The 21,562-nt window shown below is 35.6% G+C and overlaps 1 protein-coding gene across 1 annotated transcript in view; it reads left to right on the top strand.

Moving 5' to 3' along the window:
• The window catches only part of LOC143860364 (putative E3 ubiquitin-protein ligase ARI8), a 73,957-nt gene that overhangs the window by 9,164 nt on the left and 43,231 nt on the right, over positions 1-21,562 (top strand). The window contains exons 2-5 of the mRNA XM_077370951.1: positions 905-1,029; positions 4,835-4,943; positions 5,122-5,212; positions 20,531-20,703. Coding sequence (XP_077227066.1) covers positions 905-1,029; positions 4,835-4,943; positions 5,122-5,212; positions 20,531-20,703 — 498 coding nt within the window. The remainder of the gene's footprint in view (positions 1-904; positions 1,030-4,834; positions 4,944-5,121; positions 5,213-20,530; positions 20,704-21,562) is intronic.

Here is a 21,562-nt window from a genome sequence, read left to right as displayed (position 1 = left end):
GAAATAGAATCAGAGACAGATAGTGAATATGATGAACCAGAAGTGTATACAGTGGAGGATTCTGACACAGAACCAGAGAGTTCTACCACAGAAATAGAAGAAGAAGAGGAAGAAGAAGATGAAGCAGCAGAAGAAGAAGAAGCAAACGGAGAAACAGAGACAACAGAAATAGGGGAGGATATTGCGAGAACAATCGGGAGACCCCTCCCCAGAACGACTGGGACTCGCCGGAGAAGACGATCCTCACCAGAAACACACAACCCAGAGGCTTTTCTATCAACCTATCAATCCCCACCTGCTCCCCACAGGATTAGCCCAAACCGTCGCAGTAGAAGTCCAAGCCCCATGTTCTACTTAGCTTCAGAGTCGGACGACGAGCCCCTCTCACCGGACTAAACCATATCGCCGGAGAAGAGGGTATCTTTTCCGAGCGTAGATATTTGCATGTTGATGTTGTTTCAAGAGCTCATTGTCCAATTGTTGTCCAATTGTCCATTGGACAATGGCTTTGTATCACTTAATTTATAAATTGCCTGAACTTTCTATGACTTTAGTGGTTAGGTCCAATATTTTCACGAAGCACTCAATGAACTTTCTAGGAGAATTTGTACCCTTCCTGCCTGAAACTATAAAACATGATAATGTTCAACAACATGCTTTTTGGTGATTAGGTGCATTGATATCTTGGCTAATGTTTTATTATTTCATGCATTATCGTGGTCATTGTCATTTCCCAGTACTAGAGCTTAATGCTTATTATGTTTGAACGTATTTTCATTTTGTAGCTATGAAATATGATTCTTTTCAGCTTAACGTTTATTTTAAATGCTTATCGTGTTGATATTCCATTTCCTCCTTTTTACATCACTAATTGTTTCAATGTGTGTTGGTTTTCTGATTCCAGCAAAATTACACCATTTTGAGTGAAACTGATATACGTCAGCGCCAGGAGGAACAAATCACAATGGTATCTACAGTACTTTCCATAACAAGAGTCTCAGCTAGCATCTTGCTGCGCCACTATCATTGGTAAGAGGCCCTCCCCATTGATAATAATGCAAATAAATTATCTCTTATTGCCTTGAGATAAAATTACTTGACGTTCATTTTCCTTGGCATTTTATGTAATCTTTGATGTACCTGTACACTGTAAAACATTGCAAGTGCACACCAACAAATGAGCTCTTTTGGTAGCTATCTCTGATCAAATAGAAAATTATTTAGGGATTGATTCTATGAGGTAAAGTGTCATAAATGTCAAAAAGATGAAAGTTCTTTGTTCTCTCTTTGTGATTTTTGATTGGCTATTCTTCATACATGCTGAATTAATTGGTACTTTCTATATTGTGGATAAATTATGAATATATTTTTACACGCAAAGATATTCCTACTTTCAAAGTTGTGGAGCATTTCTTAGCACTTATCTTCAACCCTCAAGTGCTCTTGCTATTTCTGTTCTCTCTCACACTGGACAAAATGCAAAGCCATATGTGCAACTTGTGCGCATGGGATATGAAAATGTGCAAACATCTCAGCTCTAATTAAATATATGGAAAAAAAGACACTCAAGATTCTTCTTCTTCTTCTCTCTCTCTCTCTCATACCTGCTATTGATTTTCTTTTTCATGGGTATATTCGTCTTCATTAGAGCTCCTTCAGTGGTAAACAGTTGTATCGAACCCTCCTTTAACTTTAGGTTTCCATGAACCAACTGATAAAACTAACACTCTGACACGCATCCTCCCCAAATGGTATGATATTTTTTTTTGGAAAATAAATTTCAATCCCAATTTGAACCCACTTTTCTTGAGATAGGCAAGCGGTCACCGCATGCAAAGTATCCTTTCCATAAGCTTACTAGGAATCAATTACCACACTTGAAAAGTTTGTGATCAGCCAGTTTGATGAACTCATCGGATTCACTCACAAAAATTCCAATATTCACCAATTCTAACCCTCAAAAAGAGGGGAAAAACAAACAAAAGAGAAAACTACAAATCTTTTGGTTTCTGTCAAAATATAATGGAAATGAAACCAGAATGGCTTTTGAAATTATTACAATTGCGATTACGAGGTGGAAAAAATGAGAATTCCAGTGGCTTATGTAGTGTTCTTAAGGAAGAGATGGTTTGATAGCTCCCTTTACGCTCTCCTTCTCTTCTTACCTGTTAGCTTCCATATTGATTTCCACCACATTGTTCTCTTTTCTTCCGTCGCAGACTTGACCTCCTCTTCTTCATCCCATCTGTATACCTTTTGTAAGTGTCCACCTGTGGTGTACTTTGGCGGTCCACCAAGGATGCACATCAGCTACAACAGGGTCGCCTTCCCTCATTAGTGTGGTATTTGCATGCCCCATCTGTTGAATTATCTTCTCTTTACCATTAGGAAGCTTGGAGGGGTTTTTCCGACAGGGCTTATGCTATCAGTGGTTTTAACGGCTTTGTTCGTCCTGATTAGTATGGCTAGGTTAGAGGGATTGTCCTCAACTTTTATATAGGTAAGAGCCGAAAATTGTTTCTTTCTGCCGCTTTCCTTTGTCCATATTGGGAGAGTTGAGAAAGAGGAGAGAGCAAGAGTCACACTTTTTATTTAAATATTTAATGTAGTTTACCAATGCAGTAGGTTGTGAGCTTGACCAAAAAAATAAAATAAAAGTCGTGCATCAATCGAGGAGAGAAAGACAGATTATTAGCTCACAACCGGTAAGAAGGGGCGGAAGAGAAGAAGAAAGGGGATGGATTTATCCTTCTCCAAATAAGTTGTGGTTCACACATAATTTAATCCTTGGACCACCTCCATTTTCTCTTAAAAATCCCACCCATTTTGAATTAATACATATCTAAAACCAAAACCTATCTGGACTAAATCCCCTCACATTTTGCTTATTGCCCCTCCACATGATCCATGCCAAGGCCATTAACATTAGCCGCCCCCTATGATGGATGTAGCCCAGATTAAGAGATATGCTGGATTCTGTTACCCTCTGAGCAGACTACTACCACCCCGCGCGCCCCCCCCCCCCCCCCCCCCCGGACTAGATCACTTTCTCCAATGATGAGATCTAAGCTCCCTCTTTACGGATGTTTGCATCCTTGGAACACAACATCAACAGCTCTGACACCGAGTTCAAGAAGAGCCCCGAGTTCAAATCCAAAGGGCTTGATCTCTTGGGGGATTAATTTACCCTAAATAGGGCAGAGAGGAGAAAGTGAAGATAAGGGAAGGGAATGGCAGAGTGGGTAGGGCAGAGAGGAAGGCATTTCAACCCAAATCATTAGATCTCACGAGTGATATGAGATTTCAATATTCCTAAAATTCAAGATTAAAGTGTTCAATATTTCTTCATCGTATGAGAAAGCGGAGAGAAGAAGAGAAGGGAAGGGCGGAGTGGATAGGATGGCGAGGAAGGCATTTTGATTAATTTAGGGATATTGAAATCCCAGGAGTGATCTGATTTTCCATTATCCCTACAAATCAAGATTTAATTGTTCAACATTTCTTCATCCTATTTCTTCTCTTCTTTTCTCTCTGCCCTATCACGGGTATGTTAATCCCCTAGGAGAATATGCCCAAAACGAGAAGGGCGATCAAGTGTGTCATCTAGGAACGTTGCATCAAAAAGATTGTCAAGCAACTCTTATTTCAGAAGGTGGAGGGAGAGAAGAAGGGACATTGCGTAGGGTATCCAATACTGATTGCGAATTGTTGGAGGAGATGCGATGAGGAGGGTTTGCAGGTTCAAGTTTTTTTGGCAGTTTTCGAGTTTGCAGGTTCCATAGATCGATACAAAGATAGTAAGAGATTGGGAGGTGGGTGGTTGGGAATGAACAATTGCCATATCGAGTACAAACATTGGTTTCAAGGTAATTGCCATATCGAGTACAAGCATTGCTCTCAGGTCTCAAGGTAATGTACAAGGGGAGCATGTACAGATTTCCAACTGAGTTTTGTGGTCAAAGTCAACTTTATAACATGGAACGATGTTTCAAATTCTATGAAATTTTTTGGGAGCATTTGATACGTAAAAGCTATTTTGTGAGTCTCAAAGGGTTAAAGATCTGTTTGTGATGGCATCAGTTATTCCTCGAGGGGAGTCTCATGGGTTTAAAGATCTTATGGTAAAATGGGTGATCCTTTGGTGAGATTTTGGGAGGTTTGTGCTGTGTGAAGGGAATATTTATCTGTTTATTTTTTTTCTTTTTTTGGTTAGTAATTGAAAGAAGGGCATAACAGAGTTTTATGAAGTGAAGACAGAAATATGTTTTTTAGACCCCCTTAATTTCAGAAAAGAATTGAGAGGGAACATTGCTACAGGATTCTTGGCTGGTTTGAGGTGTACCTTCTGTAGTGAGGGTCAGATAGGGGATTTTTAAAATGGAGCAGCCCGGAAAAGCTCTCCACTCAATCTTTCTTCTGAAGGGATCTTTCTTGGGTTGTGCTGGAGTGTGGAGATTTTTCTGTTACCTCTGCATGCTAATTTGCTGGGTATAGTGAACATCCTAACATGTGACTATTTTTATCATAGAATTTTTTTTTGAGGAAATGTATGATGTGTAGACGGTGCAGATCCTTTGTTCATTTATTTATTCATTGTGCACTGCGTATAGCTATATGAAATAAAGGTACGTTTGGAAAGTAAAAAAATTTCAATCGTTAGTACGACAATCTAGTTTCTTTGATCATGATGCCTCTTCAATTATCCTGATTTATCCATAATATATTATATGAACCTTTGTTTTAATTTTGCCTGCTGAACTTTTTATGATTAGAATGTTGGTTAAGAACTTTATCTAATGTTGCTGACTGTAATTTATCGTTTGTTGGTGTACAGGAGTGTCAGCAATGTTCACGATGAATGGTTTGCAGATGAAGAAAAAGTTCGCAAGACTGTGGGCTTGTTTGAAAAAGAAGTCGTTGATCTAATGCCTAATGCTGAGGAAGTAAGTCTTCTTTATTACTGTTATAGGAAAAAAATTAAGTTTGCCTTATGTTTTTTATATGTGGAGATATTTGACAATCACATTTTTGCATAAAACTCAAGAGTGGAATTTAGTCTTTCAATTTTGTGTTGTTTCTCATTGGTTCTTATATACCTTTTTGTTGTTGTCATGGTGGCAGTTGACTTGTGGGATTTGTTTTGAATCCTACCCTCATGATAGGATGAATACTGCCTCTTGTGGCCATCAGTTTTGTAGTGTTTGCTGGACAGGTTTGTTTCATTAAATAATCTCCGGGTTTATAATCATTTTCCCAAAGGAAATATAAAGTGCATGATCTGATTATTTGGCTCAATTTTTTTATATAAAACGATGCTATTTTTAGTATGATTAAAATATGATAAATCTGTGCATAGATGATGTGTTATTTTGTTTAGATCTTTCTGGATTTGCATATGTATGCTTGGTATTATTTCAAGCCAATGGATCTTGCTACATTTTTTTGAATGTCAATGGATCTTGCTACATTTATTTGACTTTTAAGTTGACCTACATGTATGAAAGTAACACTTGTACTTCAAAATCAACTTTTTCCATTTTCTGCATAGGCTTGTGATGGAGAACTTGCCAGCCTTGTCATGTGATAACCTTTTGCAGTGTCTTGATTCAAGTGACCTGATGCCTATGTGTGAGACCCCGATCTCGAGGCGCGGACGGCGGGATGAGACCCCGCGGGCCTCTCGATCTCCACATGAGTTGGAGAGCTTCACTGCGGCTCTCTGAAAGTAGTATCCTCACAGCATGCGATACTTCTTAATTCAGAGTAAGAACTCAGAACCAAGCCGTACCTAAATATAAAGAAGAGTCGCCATCAAGGAAGTAGGCCTGGAACCCATAAAGTGCTTTGTGCAATGGATAACCAGAGAAGAAAAGGTTCGCACTTGGTTATGAGTGGGGAAGGTGTTAGGCACCCCACTCGCCTGAGAAAACTCGGTCTCTTATGGCATTTTTATTATTTTTGAAGAATTTTGGGCAAAAATCATATGATATAAACAATCATCCCTGAGAAGACGATCTAACTAAGCATGCATGACTCGGGGATGTGCAAAAAAAAAAAACATCCATGCCTAAGGAGGGTTGATATCAGTATTATCTGACATTGGAATGAACACTAGAATCCGCCGTCTCCCCCTCTCAAAACATCCTCACATCACTCATGGGGAGGCGGTAAAGACTAGAGCCAATCCAATGTCAGATGACCCTGATACCTGTCTCCACTAATCCTAACGCATCACTTCTAATCCCAACTCATCACATCTAAGAAAGCGGTAAACAACCACATGCATGCTACAGCTAAGTAGATAATGTCAGATATATGAACAGATATGATAAGCAGGTAAATGCTACTGCTAAGCATGTGAGTAAGCAAGTAAATGCTACAGCTAAGCATATGTATGAATAATTAAAACTACTCAAGAGATGTATCTAAAGTATGAACACTCAAGACAGAGAAGTAAACACACTAACATGCCCCAATGCAAAAGATAATGATAGATAATAGACCACAAACCCCTAAAACTCTAATAACCCTATAACAAATGTGCATAGGGTGATCTGAACCTGGATGACTGTCCAAGCTGCCTACGTATCCAAGCCTTTTTGGAATCAAGATCAACGTAGTTCGGTGGCGCTATTCTAAGCTACAATGCCTATTGTACCTAGAACCACTAAACTTGATTCGACCAACTAGACTAGACTAGTGATTAAAGCTTATTGAAGATGTTTAATTAAGTTGAAGGTAGATTTTAAGACTTCCTATATGCTCCTAGTCTAAATGCAGTTGAACCCTGGACTAATGCAGGTCGACCCTACATCCTATTTGTAACTAGGCTTATCCTAGAGAAAAGATGGGCTATCTAAGTGAACCCTATTCTAGTCATCAGTTGACCATGTGTACAACTAACCTGACAGAGGCACTCCTAACTTTAGGACTCTCCAATACATCTAGGACAGACTCCTACTGCACAGAAAGAAAATTTTTGAAAATATTTGCAAAGTTTTGTTTAAAAAGTTTGACTGGATTTGGATGACGGTCCCAAACTGCCTACGTACCTCGTGGAAGAGGATTAAGCCAACGTAGTTCGGAAACAGCTTTTTCCAAAATGTTTCTAGTGTCTTTTAACTTTTCTGATTTTTTGTCTTTTAGATTTATGATGTTTTTATTATTTTATGTTATTTACACTCTTTTGGCCAAAGGGAACCTATAAGACTACACTCCGTGATCCACAGCCTGGCGGAGTGTCAACACTAAGGACAGAATCCCTCTAGCCTAAAGGATATCCCTAAATGAGTGAACTAGTGTCCCACTATGACTAACTGATGATTCCAAGAAGGTAAGGCTCTAACAAGTCTGAGCTAGTCTCTATGGAAAATGAGTGAACAATAAAGCTAAAGGACAAATTCCTATCTAAGGACAGACTCCTAGTCTAAAGGGTAGACTTCTAAAATAGTGACCTAATGATGGGGAGTTCTAATGAGATAAGACATGTCTCCCTAAGAAGATAAGACAACTAGACAAAGCATGTCTCGTATGGAAGAGATCCAAGTAACCTTATCATTGCAAGCAATGATAAATAAGGGTATTTATCTAAAATGCTAAGTTAGCCTCTAACTAGTAGGGGGTATCTTACTTTATGAGACTTGGAAAGTCTTCTAGGGGTGACTCTCTACTAAGACCAAGATGGTCTCCTAAATGATAACTTACTAATGAGACAAAGCATGCCCCTAAAGATATGACTTTTCTTATGAGACAAAGCTTGTCTCCTAAAGGGGACTACCTAATGAGACAAAGCATGTCTCCTAAAAGGGGTGTCTCCGGATAGCTCCATCATAGCCCTTAGCCTGCTAGTTAAGGTAAAGGAAATGAATTGATTATGTGCAATTACTAGACATATTGATGTTAATCAAATTTATACATTAATGTTCAGGCCACTTTCATGAATCAATTTTCTGTCTAAAGTTTGTAAGAATTATCATTTGTATCATTTTGGTTATCTAAAGAGTCTCACAAATAAAGAAATCAAACCATGGCAAACCCCTTGCTAAATATAAATCAATTTTCATTAGTCCAACAAGAGAGTTATGATCATATAATAATATATATCAGGTTTGTAACTCAGAAAATCAATGTTTGGAACTGATTCACGACACAAGTATCAAAGATGACTAAAGCCATTTTTCAATTATTATGCAGTGACATCAACTAAAAATGTGTAAACTAAAGTTATATATGTTATATACATGTAAATTCCTTTGACAACCAAGCTTTTATTATATTCAGTGAGTCATGAAACCAAGTAAATAGACAGACTGACAATGACCTTTTCAAAGTCTAAGCATCAACTTACCAACGTGACTGAACTGAATTCATTGAAGGCCAATAACAAGTGATCAGAGGTATCACATCTTTATCCAAGCAGAGTACATCATTGATAGTATGATTTTACCCCAACACTAATGAAAACTTAGCATATTTACACACACTAACTAAGAGATTAAAATTCTTCTTCTTCTATGACATACAAATATTCAACAACACTTTCAGCATTAAGAGCATGAATTTTCATATTTTATTCTGATACGTACTGGTATATACATTTTCTCATTTCAAAATAAGGCTATAAAATCAGGTTTCTGATAAACACATACTCCAAAGGCAATTGTCAACATGATCAGTAAAATCATGTGATCAGATATTCAGTAACCATTACTTTCAAAAGGCATTCAAAATTCCAAAATATTGAAACCAAATATCAGATATCTACTGCATTTTGAAAGAAATCTGCATCAAGGATATGCAATTAAATTTCTAAATACTACTATATTTTTGAAATAAAATTAACAGGAGAACCATCAACTTGTGGTATGAAAATGCAGTCATGGTTACTTTCTTAAAAGTCAACAAAGAATTAGTGTATTACTTATGCAAATTAGACTAAAATTTCATACTAGTACTTATTTCCAAAAGAAGTGTCATTTGGCCTCATTGGAAGTAAATTTCCTAACACTAAGAACAACCTAAATCACCATCAGAACAAGATAAATGAAAGAGAAATATTAGAGTAGACAGAAATTTTTTGCTGTTGTATGATCTCAGACAATGATTCCATCCACCTAGTAGCAATTCACTTCCCATAGGTACTTTGGCAAAACATTAGATAGAATTTATTTCCTTGAATCATAACTTTCTAGTGATAACAAAGAAAATAGGATGAATAAGGTCTCACAAAGAATGCAGATCTAATAGATTAAAAGTGAAACTTCAGCTTGAAGTCAAGTCAGACGAAGTGATTAGAATTTACTGTCTTCACCACATCAGGTTGGTTTATCAATTCCAATAAATAGCCTTTCTATTATGTGATAGAAAATCATTGAATACAAAAATCTGCTTAAGCAAACAACCTTTTTAAAAAAAAAATTAATAGCATGATACTATCAAAACATAATAGCGTGAATATCAGTAGCTTCTAATCTGCTTTGTTATCAAGCCTAACAGATAATTGGCTTATACAACTGATAAAACTACTGTACCATTATAAAAGCTCAACAACAATAGATTCATGAGCATTATCTTCCTTAGTTAGCCACACAAAACTCAACTTGTTATGCTTAGTAAGGGCCACTCCTAGCAAAGATTACTCTTGACAAGAGACTTAACACAAAACTATTATTATACCAAGCATTTCTCATTTCTCGAAATAAAGAGCAATTCAATTCCAATATAAAGGCAAACTAAATTGATTTAATGATTATTCTACATCTATCCTGCTCTTACACCACAAATTCAAAAAAATAACACATCTCTAAAATCACATTTACCAGAGTAAAGAAAAGAAGTCACAATGTGCAATAATGCATCTGGGAAAATATATCTGTACTGTATTGTTAATTAGAATGACTAAAAAAATGGATTGCAATATGATGTCGATTCAGCTATCACACTCAAGACACATATATAGAGAAAACAAGAGGAATTTGCCTAAAGATGAACCTCTATCTAAGGATAAGAGTTGAATTCAAATGAGATCATAACCCTCCCCTTTTAAATGCACAGACATGCACTCCTGATCTTCAAATAATAATTACCTGTGGCTAAAATATGAGTAGAATACCTCCAAAAAAAATAAAATAATAATAATACAATCCTAAATAAAGTGCCTTTTAGCCAAATTCTACTTTCTGGTTCAAACCATCTAATGTATTTTGTTTTGCTAGTGTAAACAGAACACAGTCATTACAGACCATTCTCAAAATTAAAGGAGAGTTATCATCAGACCTTGAAACTAATAACATTGGTCAACTTCATTTATATGCCCTATTACATATCATTCATGAAATAAATAATCATCAGTTCAATGTAGCTAATGGCATCATTCTATTTTAATTACATGCTTAGTAAAAATTATCCCCAATGACATTTGAACTGCAATTATAAGCGGGAACTACATTATAGCTCTTTTACTAAATTCTGAGTGAACAAACTAAACTAAATTAAAAATCAAGCTTAGCCATAAGTTTTTGACAATATTAAGGGAAAACTTGGTATTGAAAACAAAAATCATTTTAATACAATTACAAGTGATAATAAATCTATATGGTTATTAATGTCCAAAAGTACCAGTCAATTATAGAAAATTCGACATTAGCTAGGAAATTGAATTCAGTTTTCATTTTTGCTGTTAGCAATCATCAAGATCTAAAGCAGGCTCCACTTAGAATAATAAATCAAAAAACAACAAGAAATATTATCCTAGCCAACGCAGTAAAACATAGAATGATAAAATTCTTAACACATAACACTGCACTACATAAAATGGAGCCTAAATACAAAGGAAAACAAGTTGATTTTGGTCAGCCTATGAAACATGATAATACTAATTCTAAATATATACTTACTTCAGTATATGAAATCAGCATCCAGGTACAAGGTCAACTTTACTAATAATCGATCAATAAAGAAATGATTTTATCAAGTTATGGATACTACATTCATCGATGTCAACTGTATAACTATACCAGTTCAATTCAACAAATCATAATTAGCATTCAAGGAACTATAAAATAAAAGTCTATACTTACTCTTTCATCAAATTGACATTCCTTGTTTATACATGAAAATAATATTAAGCAATCTTTTATTTTATACAGAAAAAATAAACCAAGCTTTTTGTTAACATTAAATCTATACCATCAAATTTACATCGTGTGAGCAACAATCGAAGCCAGCAAACATTCTGTCACTAATGAATCACACAGCTCAAATTTTCGTAAGGAATAAATCACATAACTTTTTTATACTTTATTTAAAACCATATAAGTCTGGCTAGGACAGAAACAGAGCTTAAAAATAAATCATTCAATCTTTTTGTTATCACAAAACTTCAAAGGACTATAGTTTGAATTACACATTAAAAAAACAAATTTAATTGATGAACATAACAGATCATCCTAAAATTTCAGAGATTCATCTTGGAACAAAAAAATTAAATTATTAAGACCAAAATTCTAGAATTCAACACATAAACCATTCAATTTTGTAAATCATAGATCAAGATAAGATACAATCAGTAAATAAAAATGATATCAAACAACGAATTTAAAAGGAGCATTATCTACCTTACCTTGTAATCAAGCTGAAAGGATCCACTTCGTGATCTTCAAAGAACAAATCACTCACCAGAAATCATTGAAAGTTGCCGGAAATGATGAAGATTGCCGGAAAATGATAGGAACGATAAGATCTCTGACAGAATATGTAAATAAAATGATCTGAATTCAATTCTCTTTGCTTTCTCCTCCCAGAAACTTCACCCTATTTTTTCAGATCTACGAAATTATCTAATGATCCTATGGATTATAACAAGATCTAATGATTTTCCACGGGAAATCACAAGATTTCGAGGAAGATCAAATATAATCAGAGACAATAGACAATGCGAAGAAGGTAAAATCGGATCGAAGGTTTAAGGGGCAGAGATGTTGGAAAGGCCTCAAATTTAATGAAGATTTCATCAAATTCTACTCAATTTGAAATGTAATAGAGAACTTGGAGCTCGGATAGTAGATCTAGATTTCAAAAGAAGGAGATGTAAGATCTAGGGTTTCAAAGCTTTGAAGATGAATCTGATAGTGGCTGGGGGTTTTAGAGAGGCTATCAAACAAAGTAAAAATGGTTAGAGATTACAATCAATCGGAAATCATGGAGGTTTGGACTGAATCTGACCGGAAAATATGGTCGGGAAAGAGGATTTTGCTCCGGCCTCTCTCTCTTTCTCTCTGACTTTTTTTCCCAAATGAGAAGCCCCCTCCTAGCCCTAATTCAATGGGTTATATAAGAAGGGGATATATTTTACCCCCCTGTTTCATAATGGACAACCCACTCCATGTATTTATGACTATTCTTTTTACTCCAGGAGGTGGTCTTGGCAAATGATGGGGAATGATTTTTTTTTAACACTCAAGAACCTTAGAAGCACGAAGCGGGTGTGGGGGCGGGAGCGGAGGCGGGAGCGGGGGCGGAGAAGCGTGGGGTCTAGAAGAGTCCCAAGTTTGGAAGCGCCGTGGGAGCGTGCATGTAATATTTTCTTTATATATCTTTCAAAATTTAAGTACATAAAAAAATAATAGTTTCTAACCATTTTTCATTTGTATCTTTCAAAATTTAAGTACATCTAAAAGCTAATTTCTAACCATCTTCACCATCTTCATTTGTGTGCACTCGTTCCTTGTGCCTTCTGAAGATGTACAAGCCTTTGTGCTTGCTCAAATGAAGTACTTTGAAGAGTTGGAGGAGTTTGATATAAGGAAGTTGGTGATGGTGGGACTTATAGAGTAATAGAAGCAGACTGGGAGCGTCATTAGAGCGGCTCCCGTCTCTCTGGGGTCGCGTTCCCTGGAAGCTCCTTCTTAAGGAGCGCCGAATCAAGGTTCCGAGGTGGGAGCGGCACCCCGAGAGGAGGTTCCTGCTTCTAAGTCAAGAATTAGTATGGGTACACCCCTGTCTGAGTAGTTCACTCCCCTTTTGGTTTGTCCTTAACACATTTATGCTTTGATGAATGCACTTAATCAGCTTGTCTTATTTGAAATTTCTTATCCAAATTCTATGAAATTTTGTAGGGACCTATTTGGGATCCTAACCTACCCTAGGGTTAAATTCGGGACGCTAATTCACTTATTTGAGGAATTTTTTTTCACACGGACTTGTTTAGGGTTCGGTTAAAATGGGGTGTCTACACTATGTAACAAATATCTTTCTCGGGAATTTCTCGGGAAGGAAAAATCTCGGGATATATTGAATTTATTTTTATTTTTTGGGGTTTATATTGGGGTAAAATGATAAAAATGGGTATGCTCCCCATTGACACGAGTTTGAATCTCCCCGGCTTAACCGATGACGTGGTTTATGGGTGATTGCGCGCAGCTGCGCATCCGTAGGGAATAGTTCCGCCCTAAAAAATTGGGTAGGGGATACCATATGTGATAAAAAAAAGTTATTTAAAAAATATATAAATATATAAAATTTAAGAAAAAATATAAAATAAAAATATCGTAAAAATATTAGGAAACTTTTGTGATATTATCGCGTTATTTTATGATAAAAATGAAAATATCACTAGATTTTTAAAATCTCGGGATTATTTTGTGATTGTCTTTTTATCAAAATGTTGTGATAAAAACACGATAATTTGGAAATATCGGAGATATTTGTGACATAGCCTGATACATAAGGAAGCTGATGGTTCTGATAAAATTTTGATACATTTGCGAACTAGAACAAGATTATGGTCATTGGAACTGAAGTTAATAAGCTAGTTGTGTAGTTTTTAGTTTGTGGTCATGGCCAAATTTGATGAGCTTATCTTTTTAGAAAATTATGTGTTCATACCGCAGATCGAGTGGATCTTTAAGAGAACATGGGATACATATAATGCAGAAAATGGTCATCAGAACCAGCAGAAAAAGCTGCTAGTGGACGTGTATTGTTGATGTCAACGGAGGGTCCTACCGTAGTCTAAATAAACCTATGATCTGTGGTCATGGATTCATGTGTCGATTGTTGACACGGATACGAGATTTCCACCATAGTAACCCCTCAAAATCTAGAAATGGGGACACGCCCGTATACATACTTACATATTAAATGATTGATTAATAATCATAATTTGTTATAAAATAAATATTGTATTCATTTAACTAATACATTTTAGGATTAAGCAAGTATAAGTCTCAAAGAAACATGAGATATTCAAATAATAGTGCATTCATTAATCTAATTTAGTCATATTCAGTCTTCAATATACATTGAAAAAGAGTGACCAATAATAGTGCATTCATCAATCTAATTTAGTCACATTCAGTCTTTGATATACATTGAGAAAGAGTGACCAATAATAGGATATACTGAATATGATATTAGAAGAGTGTTTGCTTAGTGTTTTAGGTTTTAGGGGAGGGGATAACAACAAATATTAGTTAAAGAAGAGTTTATAATAAAATAAGAGTTAATGATAAAAGAGGAGTTAAACACAATATTCGAAAATAAATAGTATTTCACTTGACACGGTACAATAACGTCTCAATGTGTCTTCATTAAGTCTCACAGCTCTACTACTATGTTTACAAGTGTCGATACGTGTCTGTTGAACATTCAAAGTGTTGGCTAGATCATAGATATTGACTAACTTTTAGCTATCCTGCCACTTTTTTTACCTGTCATTTTTTATTTTTTTTGAAGACTTTTCTTGCGTAGTGTTGTAACAACCCAATTCCAGCATTAGGTCGCTATAGAAAAAGACAAGTAAAAATACCAATTTTTTTCACTACTAACATATACATTGCAGAAGCGATAAAATTGAAACCCATTTAAAACCTTAAATAATCTATATTCTCATTATTTATGAATTAAAGACAAACAAGACAAATAATACAATTCATTATTCAGAATTGAAATTTAGAACTACTACGTCTAAAATCTCAAACCAAATATGGTCTCTTGAAATAAAACTTAAATAAATGAATTGGATTAGACCCATAGGTCTATCCATAGGACTCCACACATTTCCCAATTTCCGTGATTTTAGGGGTGCAACTTGGGTTGGGTTCAACCCGAACCCGACGGGTTGAACCTGATTTTGGGTTAGGTTGGGTTGGGTTTTTTTTAAATCGGGTTGGGTTGGGTTGGGAAAAATCAACCCGAATTGGAAATCGGGTTGGGTCCAGCCGGGTTAGAAATCAGGTCGGGTTGGGAAAATGGGTTCCTTGGGTTGGGTCGGGTTGGCCTCAACCCGACCCAATCCGACCCGAGTTGCACCCCTACGTGATTTGTTTAGATGTCTTTATCGGCAACGCTCCTTCTTCCTCACCTACCACTCATATAAGGAAAAAGCAAGGATTAGCGCTAGATCATATGGAAGGGTTGAACAATAAGAGTAACTATGAATAACAGGTCATTATAATAATCTACCTTATAACAATTCATAATTTTTTTTAAGATGCCATAAGAACTAAATCAGAATTCATTTTCCCAAATATGTAAAGTAAAATGCGTGAATTATCATCACAAATGCAATCATTTAACCCAATGATCATACGGCAATGTCCCCTTTTCTTTCTCATCTTACGGTGGCCTCTGGCCTAGCGGTGGCTTTTTAGCCTGGCCGTCAGTCACTGACCATCAGGGATTCTCCACTTCCTAATGAAGTGTAATCCCTTCTAGGATTTTCCTTGGGTCACCCTATACAGGTCTACCCGAATATGCATCGCTAAGCAGTTGTCGTACGCTCTCGGCCTGGTTAGCTTTAGGCTCTCAACCCAAGGTTGGATCTAAGGGGTCTCCTCAGTCCTCCTACCCACTTCTATTAATTTCCTAATTTATTGCACACATTTATGAATGCATTGTTACGTACCTCTTCCCTCTTTGTTATAAGGGGAAACTTTTATCTGTAAAACAAAGTTAATTCATGTCCCATAACATTATTTTATTAATTTGCAATATACTTTATCTTCCTTTTTACATAAGCATTAAGAATCAATTTACATTTACCATCTATAACATAACCATAAGTAAAGACTACAACATTATAGGGAAGAGAGTTATAATCACTCAAGTTATTTATACCATCATTATTATTCGAGTCCACCATCACTTGCCTTCTTTTGTTTGAGTGATAATCGCTGACATTGTTTTGAAAATCTTACGATTTACCGATTTACGATTCAATTTACGATTCTTAGGCAAAACGATTTGAATCCCTTGATTCAATCTTACTTTGTATGAATCTTACGATTTTTTATTCAATATTATGATTTGATCGTAAACTGTACGATTTATGCGATATCCAAATTAAGTTTTGTATAAAAGAAAATATGTCTTTCTTTCAAAAGACCTCATTTCCTTTCTACATTACAAGAAGCCTTTGAAATCCCTCTCATTAGAAGAAAGAAGACAGAGGAGTAGGACTTCGAACGAATTGAACCAGTCGAGCACAAAGCATTTGTTGAGGGCATTACTCACATCGAGGTGGGAGTCGAGGTGGAGACTACCATAATAAGGACAACATCGATCCCGTCTTTTATGATTGATATTTGTCATTTGATGTTTGAGACTTTGAGAATTGATATGATCTTGTGTCTTTTTTTAAAGATTATTAACAAAGATGCATGGGTTTGGATGAGAATTAGATGATTAGTATGTGTCAAGTTTGTCAGTAAACAATTCGTATTACGATATTGAATATTAATCATGGTAGTTTCTGTTTGAATTAATGAATTTGGATGAAAAATGAATAATTGGCTCTTTTTGTTCTTTAATTTTTTTATAATTTTTTATTATACATATTTTTTTGTATTTTTAATGAATCTTACGATTTACAATCCGATACGATTCAACCCCAATTACGATTTACGATTCGATTCCGATTTTCAAAACATTGATCGCTGATGCGAAATAGCTCTAGGTGTCAACCAAAAAGTGACCTGTAAACGTAACACGTCAAAGGTGTCAATTGGTTTATTCTTCTATTTCCAATCCTATTTGTTCTCTTAAATTATTGTTCTATTTCGAACCTTCTTACTAAACTTTTCGCAACTACATTCCACTAGCCTTCTTTACCAAATTCTAACCGCTCTAAACCCTTAAAGGCTGAATTTACAAAAGAATCAAGAAACTTAATTTAGAATTTATTTTTTAGCCCTAAAAATATTAGAATTGTGATTTTTCTTTCAAATTCGATTTTGGATTTCGAGAAAGTTCCTAACTTTCAAGTTTTCGCAATTGTAACAAAAATCTCCTATGATGTTAGTATTCTTGCTTTGAAAATCTTTTAAGAATAAAGGAAAACATTCTTTGATGAAATATAGGGTTTCGAAGGAAATTTTAAGGTTTAGATATTGAAATATTACGAAGATTTTTAAAGAAACTATCTTAAATAGATTAAATTATTACCAAAATTTTTATTACGAAAATTTCTTTATTTTGGTTCAAAATCAACCAAGAAAGATTTCTGGAAATTCCAGAAATAACTGATTTTGGATCAATTCTGTTTTTGATATCAGCACAAAGTAACTTCGTGTTATCTAAAAATAATTAAATATATGATAAAAGGCTATTTATTAGTAATATAAATAAGTGTATTCTTGCTGAAATTAGAAAAAATTATTTCTTGATGAAATTCGTTTTTGATAATGGCACCAAATGGTGTCGTCTTATTTGAAAATAATCAAATCTGCTACAATTTTTTTATAATAGTATAAGAAAGGTTTATACTTGCTGGAACCAAAGAAATTATCGATTTTAGGACAAAATCCGTTTTTGATAGCCTTAAATTAGTTTGTCTTTTCTGAAAAACTTACGAGATAATTGATTTTGTACAGAAAATCTTTTTAATAACTTTATAAACTAAGTGAATCTCTTCTGGAAACTCAAATAGGAAATAGATCTATTTTTTATCATGGTACAAATTGTTTTCGTCTTTTCTGGAATTTTAAACGAAACAACTGATTTCGGCAACAAATAGGGTTGGAAAGATTTTGTAAATTCAGCGTTTAAGGGTTTAAAGCAGTTAGAATTTGGTAAAGAAGGCTAGTGGGATGTAGTTGCAAAAAGTTTAGTAAAAAGGTTCGAAATAGAACTATGGGAAGAACAAAAAATTTAAGGGAAACAAATAGGATTGGAAGTAGAAGAATAAACCGATTGACACCTTTGACGTGTTACGTTTACCGGTCATTTTTCGGTTGATACCTAGAGCTATCTCGCATCATCGTTTATCACTCAAACTAAATATGGAATTTGATGGTGGACTCGAATAATAATGGTGGTATAAATAGCTTGAGTGATTATATCTCTCTTCCTTATTATGTTGTAGTCTTTATTTATGGTTATGTTAGAGATGGTAAATGTAAATTGATTTTTATTGCTTATGTAAAACCGAAGATAAAGTATATTGCAAGTTAATAGAATAATACTATGGGACATGAATTAACTTTGTTTTGCAGATGAAAGTTTTTCCTCATAACAGAGGGGGAAGAGGTACATAACGATGCCTTCACGAATGTGTGCCATAAATTAGGAAATTAATAGAAGTGGGAGGGAGGACTGAGTAGACCTCTTAGAGCTAACCTTGGGTTGTGAGCCAAAAGCTAACCAGGCCGAGAGCGTACGACACCTGGTTACCGATGCATATTCGGGTGGGCACGTATTGGGTGACTTAAGGGAAATCCTAGAAGGGATTACACTTCATTAGGAAGTGGAGCATCCTTGATGGTCAGTGATTGACGGCCAGGCTAAAAAGCCACTGTAGGCCAAATGCCACCATAAAATAAGAAAGAAAAGGGGATATTGCCGTTGATTACCGGGTTAAGTAATTGCATTTATGATGTTAATTAATGCATTTTACTTTACATATTTGGGAGAATGAATTCTGATTTGTATATTGTTATAGTAGCCTGTTATTCATAGTTACTCTTATTGTTCGAGCCTTCTATAAGATCTTGCGCTAATCCTTGCTTTTCCCATACACGAGTGGTATGTGAGGAAGAAGGAGCGTTTGGCAATGAAGATCTCTAAACAAATCACAGGAATTGGGAAATATGTGGGGTCCTATGGATAGACCTATGGGTTTAATACAATTCATTTATTTAAGTTTTATTTCAAGAGACCATAGTTGGTTTGAGATTTTAGGAGTAGTAGTTCTATATTTCAAGTTTGAATAATGGATTTTATTATTGTCTTGTTTATGGCTGTAATTAATAAATAATGAGAATAGAGATTATTTAAGGTTTTAAATGTGTTTCAATTTATCGCTTCCGCAATGTATATGTTAGTAGTGAAAAGAAATTGGTATTTTTACTTGTCTTTTTCTGGAGTGTCCTAATGCTGAAATTGGGTCGTCGTTAGAAGTGTAAATAGGCTTTTTGAGAATCCCTGTCAAGCATGGCCATACAAGCAGCAATTCAGCAAGACAGGAATCAATTCAGCAAGTTTTGTTAGGAGTTTGGGTACTTTTAAATTAGTTCTAGGAGTTTTGTTTAGATATACAACTATGAAAAGGGGAGCTAATCTGTCTGTAAACATGAGCTCCTGTTACCAAAATCTCTTAGGGACTTTCTTGTCAAATCGATTAGTTGAAACGAATACACCAGCAGAATTCTGCTCCACTGAGAGGAAGAACCATCAATTGCTGATATTTTGTTCGATTTACTAAGCAATGCCTTTAATTGGTCCGTTGAGAGGAAGAAATACTATCTTCAGTACTTAACTAGGACATTCTCGTGGATAGAAGAACTAGAGGAAGGAGGAAGGTAAATTGGATCTCTCTCTCTCTCTCTCTCTCTCTCTCTCTCTCTCTCTCTGTCACCCACCCACCCTTCCGCTCAAGTTATCAATCATAACTTTGATGGTTCTTCTTTTGGAAACTTGAGCCTGTTCGAGATAGGTACTTTTTTTGAAATGATTAGGGGGAAGTGATAACAGCATTGCCCAACTCGATTAGAGTAGTAGATTTCTCCATAAAACAAATGCTAGGGATATTCATACCTGCGACCAATTTGTTTTGATATTGGTGTATTTTGTGGGTGGAGTGGGACTCATGCAACATGATCTTGTTTGCAAAGTATCTGCTTAAAATGTGGCTGGTTTACATCATTAACATCTGATATGACGTGTGGAGGGATTTTTTTAATTATTAGCATATTTCTTGTTGTTATAACGAAACTGTGCATATGACCGACAGCTTTAATAATTCTGTTGCTCAGTCTTTAGTCTTTTGTCTTACTTTGATGGAGGGATTTGCATGATTTTGCTTCTCACACTTGAGTTATCTAGAATTACATTGTATATGAGTTATGAATTTTGTTGCGATGATTTGATTTCTCTATTACTTGGCTACTCTTTAGCAATTGGTGTGTGTGTGTGTGTGTTTTGAATGGTTGCAATTGGTATATTTTTCTTCTCACTGACCTTTTTTTTTTCGTTGACTAAGTGAGTGCTGCAATGGCTACTTAACTTACGAACTGATCTGATTTTTTGTTGGCAGGTTATATTAGCACATCAATAAATGATGGGCCAGGATGCTTGATGTTGAGATGCCCTGATCCTTCTTGTGTTGCAGCTGTTGGTCAAGATATGATCAATATATTGGCTTCTGAAGAAGATAAAGAGAAGTATTCTCGTTACCTTCTTAGATCTTATATTGAAAATAATAAGAAGGTTCGCCCATGACTCCTAATCTTGGTCTCTACATTTTGCAATATTTTCCTGCTTCTCCTGTCTTTATGTTTTACTCAACAATGGAAGTGAGCAAATTTTAGGAACATGCATGTGTCATTGGCATCTTAATTTTCTAGAGAAAAATTGTATATAAATTGCGGGATTTTATGAATCGTATTCTTGATTATATTTTAATTTTACTTCAACTGTCATTTTTTCAATGGCTGGTAATGAATCTTCACTGGTTCTGTGATATATTGGTTCTCGTGTACACCTCCCTACATCTCTATGTTTCAAATAAATACTTTGCCCTACTTCTCATCCGTTCTTCATTTCCACATCTCAAACTTAATGAAAGGTTAATTATCTATGACTGAGATCCCCCCTCCTCCCCCTCTAGCGAAAGCAACCAAAACAGAATAACGAAACCCCAAGAGAAAACAAAACTCCTTGGGGAGGGGGCATGATCTTAGAAGTAGGAATCTTCCCTTGGGGTGCCGCTACTGACTCGGAACCTTGATTTGGTGCTCCTTAGGAAGGAGCTTCTGGGGGGCGCAATCCCGAAGAGATGGAAACCGCTCCCATGGCGCTCCCAACCCGCTCCTATTAATCCGTTAGTATCCCCTCACCAACTTACTTGCATCAAACTCCTTCAACTGTTCAAAGTACTTCATTGGAGCAAGCACGGAGGCAAATCTTCAGAAGCCATGAAAATGAAGACAGTTAGAAATTACTACTTTTGATGTACTTAAATTTTGAAAGATTTATATGAAGATAGTTAAAAATTACTATTTTTTATGTACTTGAATTGTAGAAGGCATGATGAAAATACTAAAGGAATGCTCCCAACCTTAGACTC

Source organism: Tasmannia lanceolata, unplaced genomic scaffold, assembly GCF_043159265.1.
Source record: "Tasmannia lanceolata isolate RefF3 unplaced genomic scaffold, GAP_Taslan_0.1 ptg000037l, whole genome shotgun sequence".
Classification (NCBI taxonomy): domain Eukaryota; kingdom Viridiplantae; phylum Streptophyta; class Magnoliopsida; order Canellales; family Winteraceae; genus Tasmannia; species Tasmannia lanceolata.
This window is presented reverse-complemented; position numbering and strand designations above follow the sequence as displayed.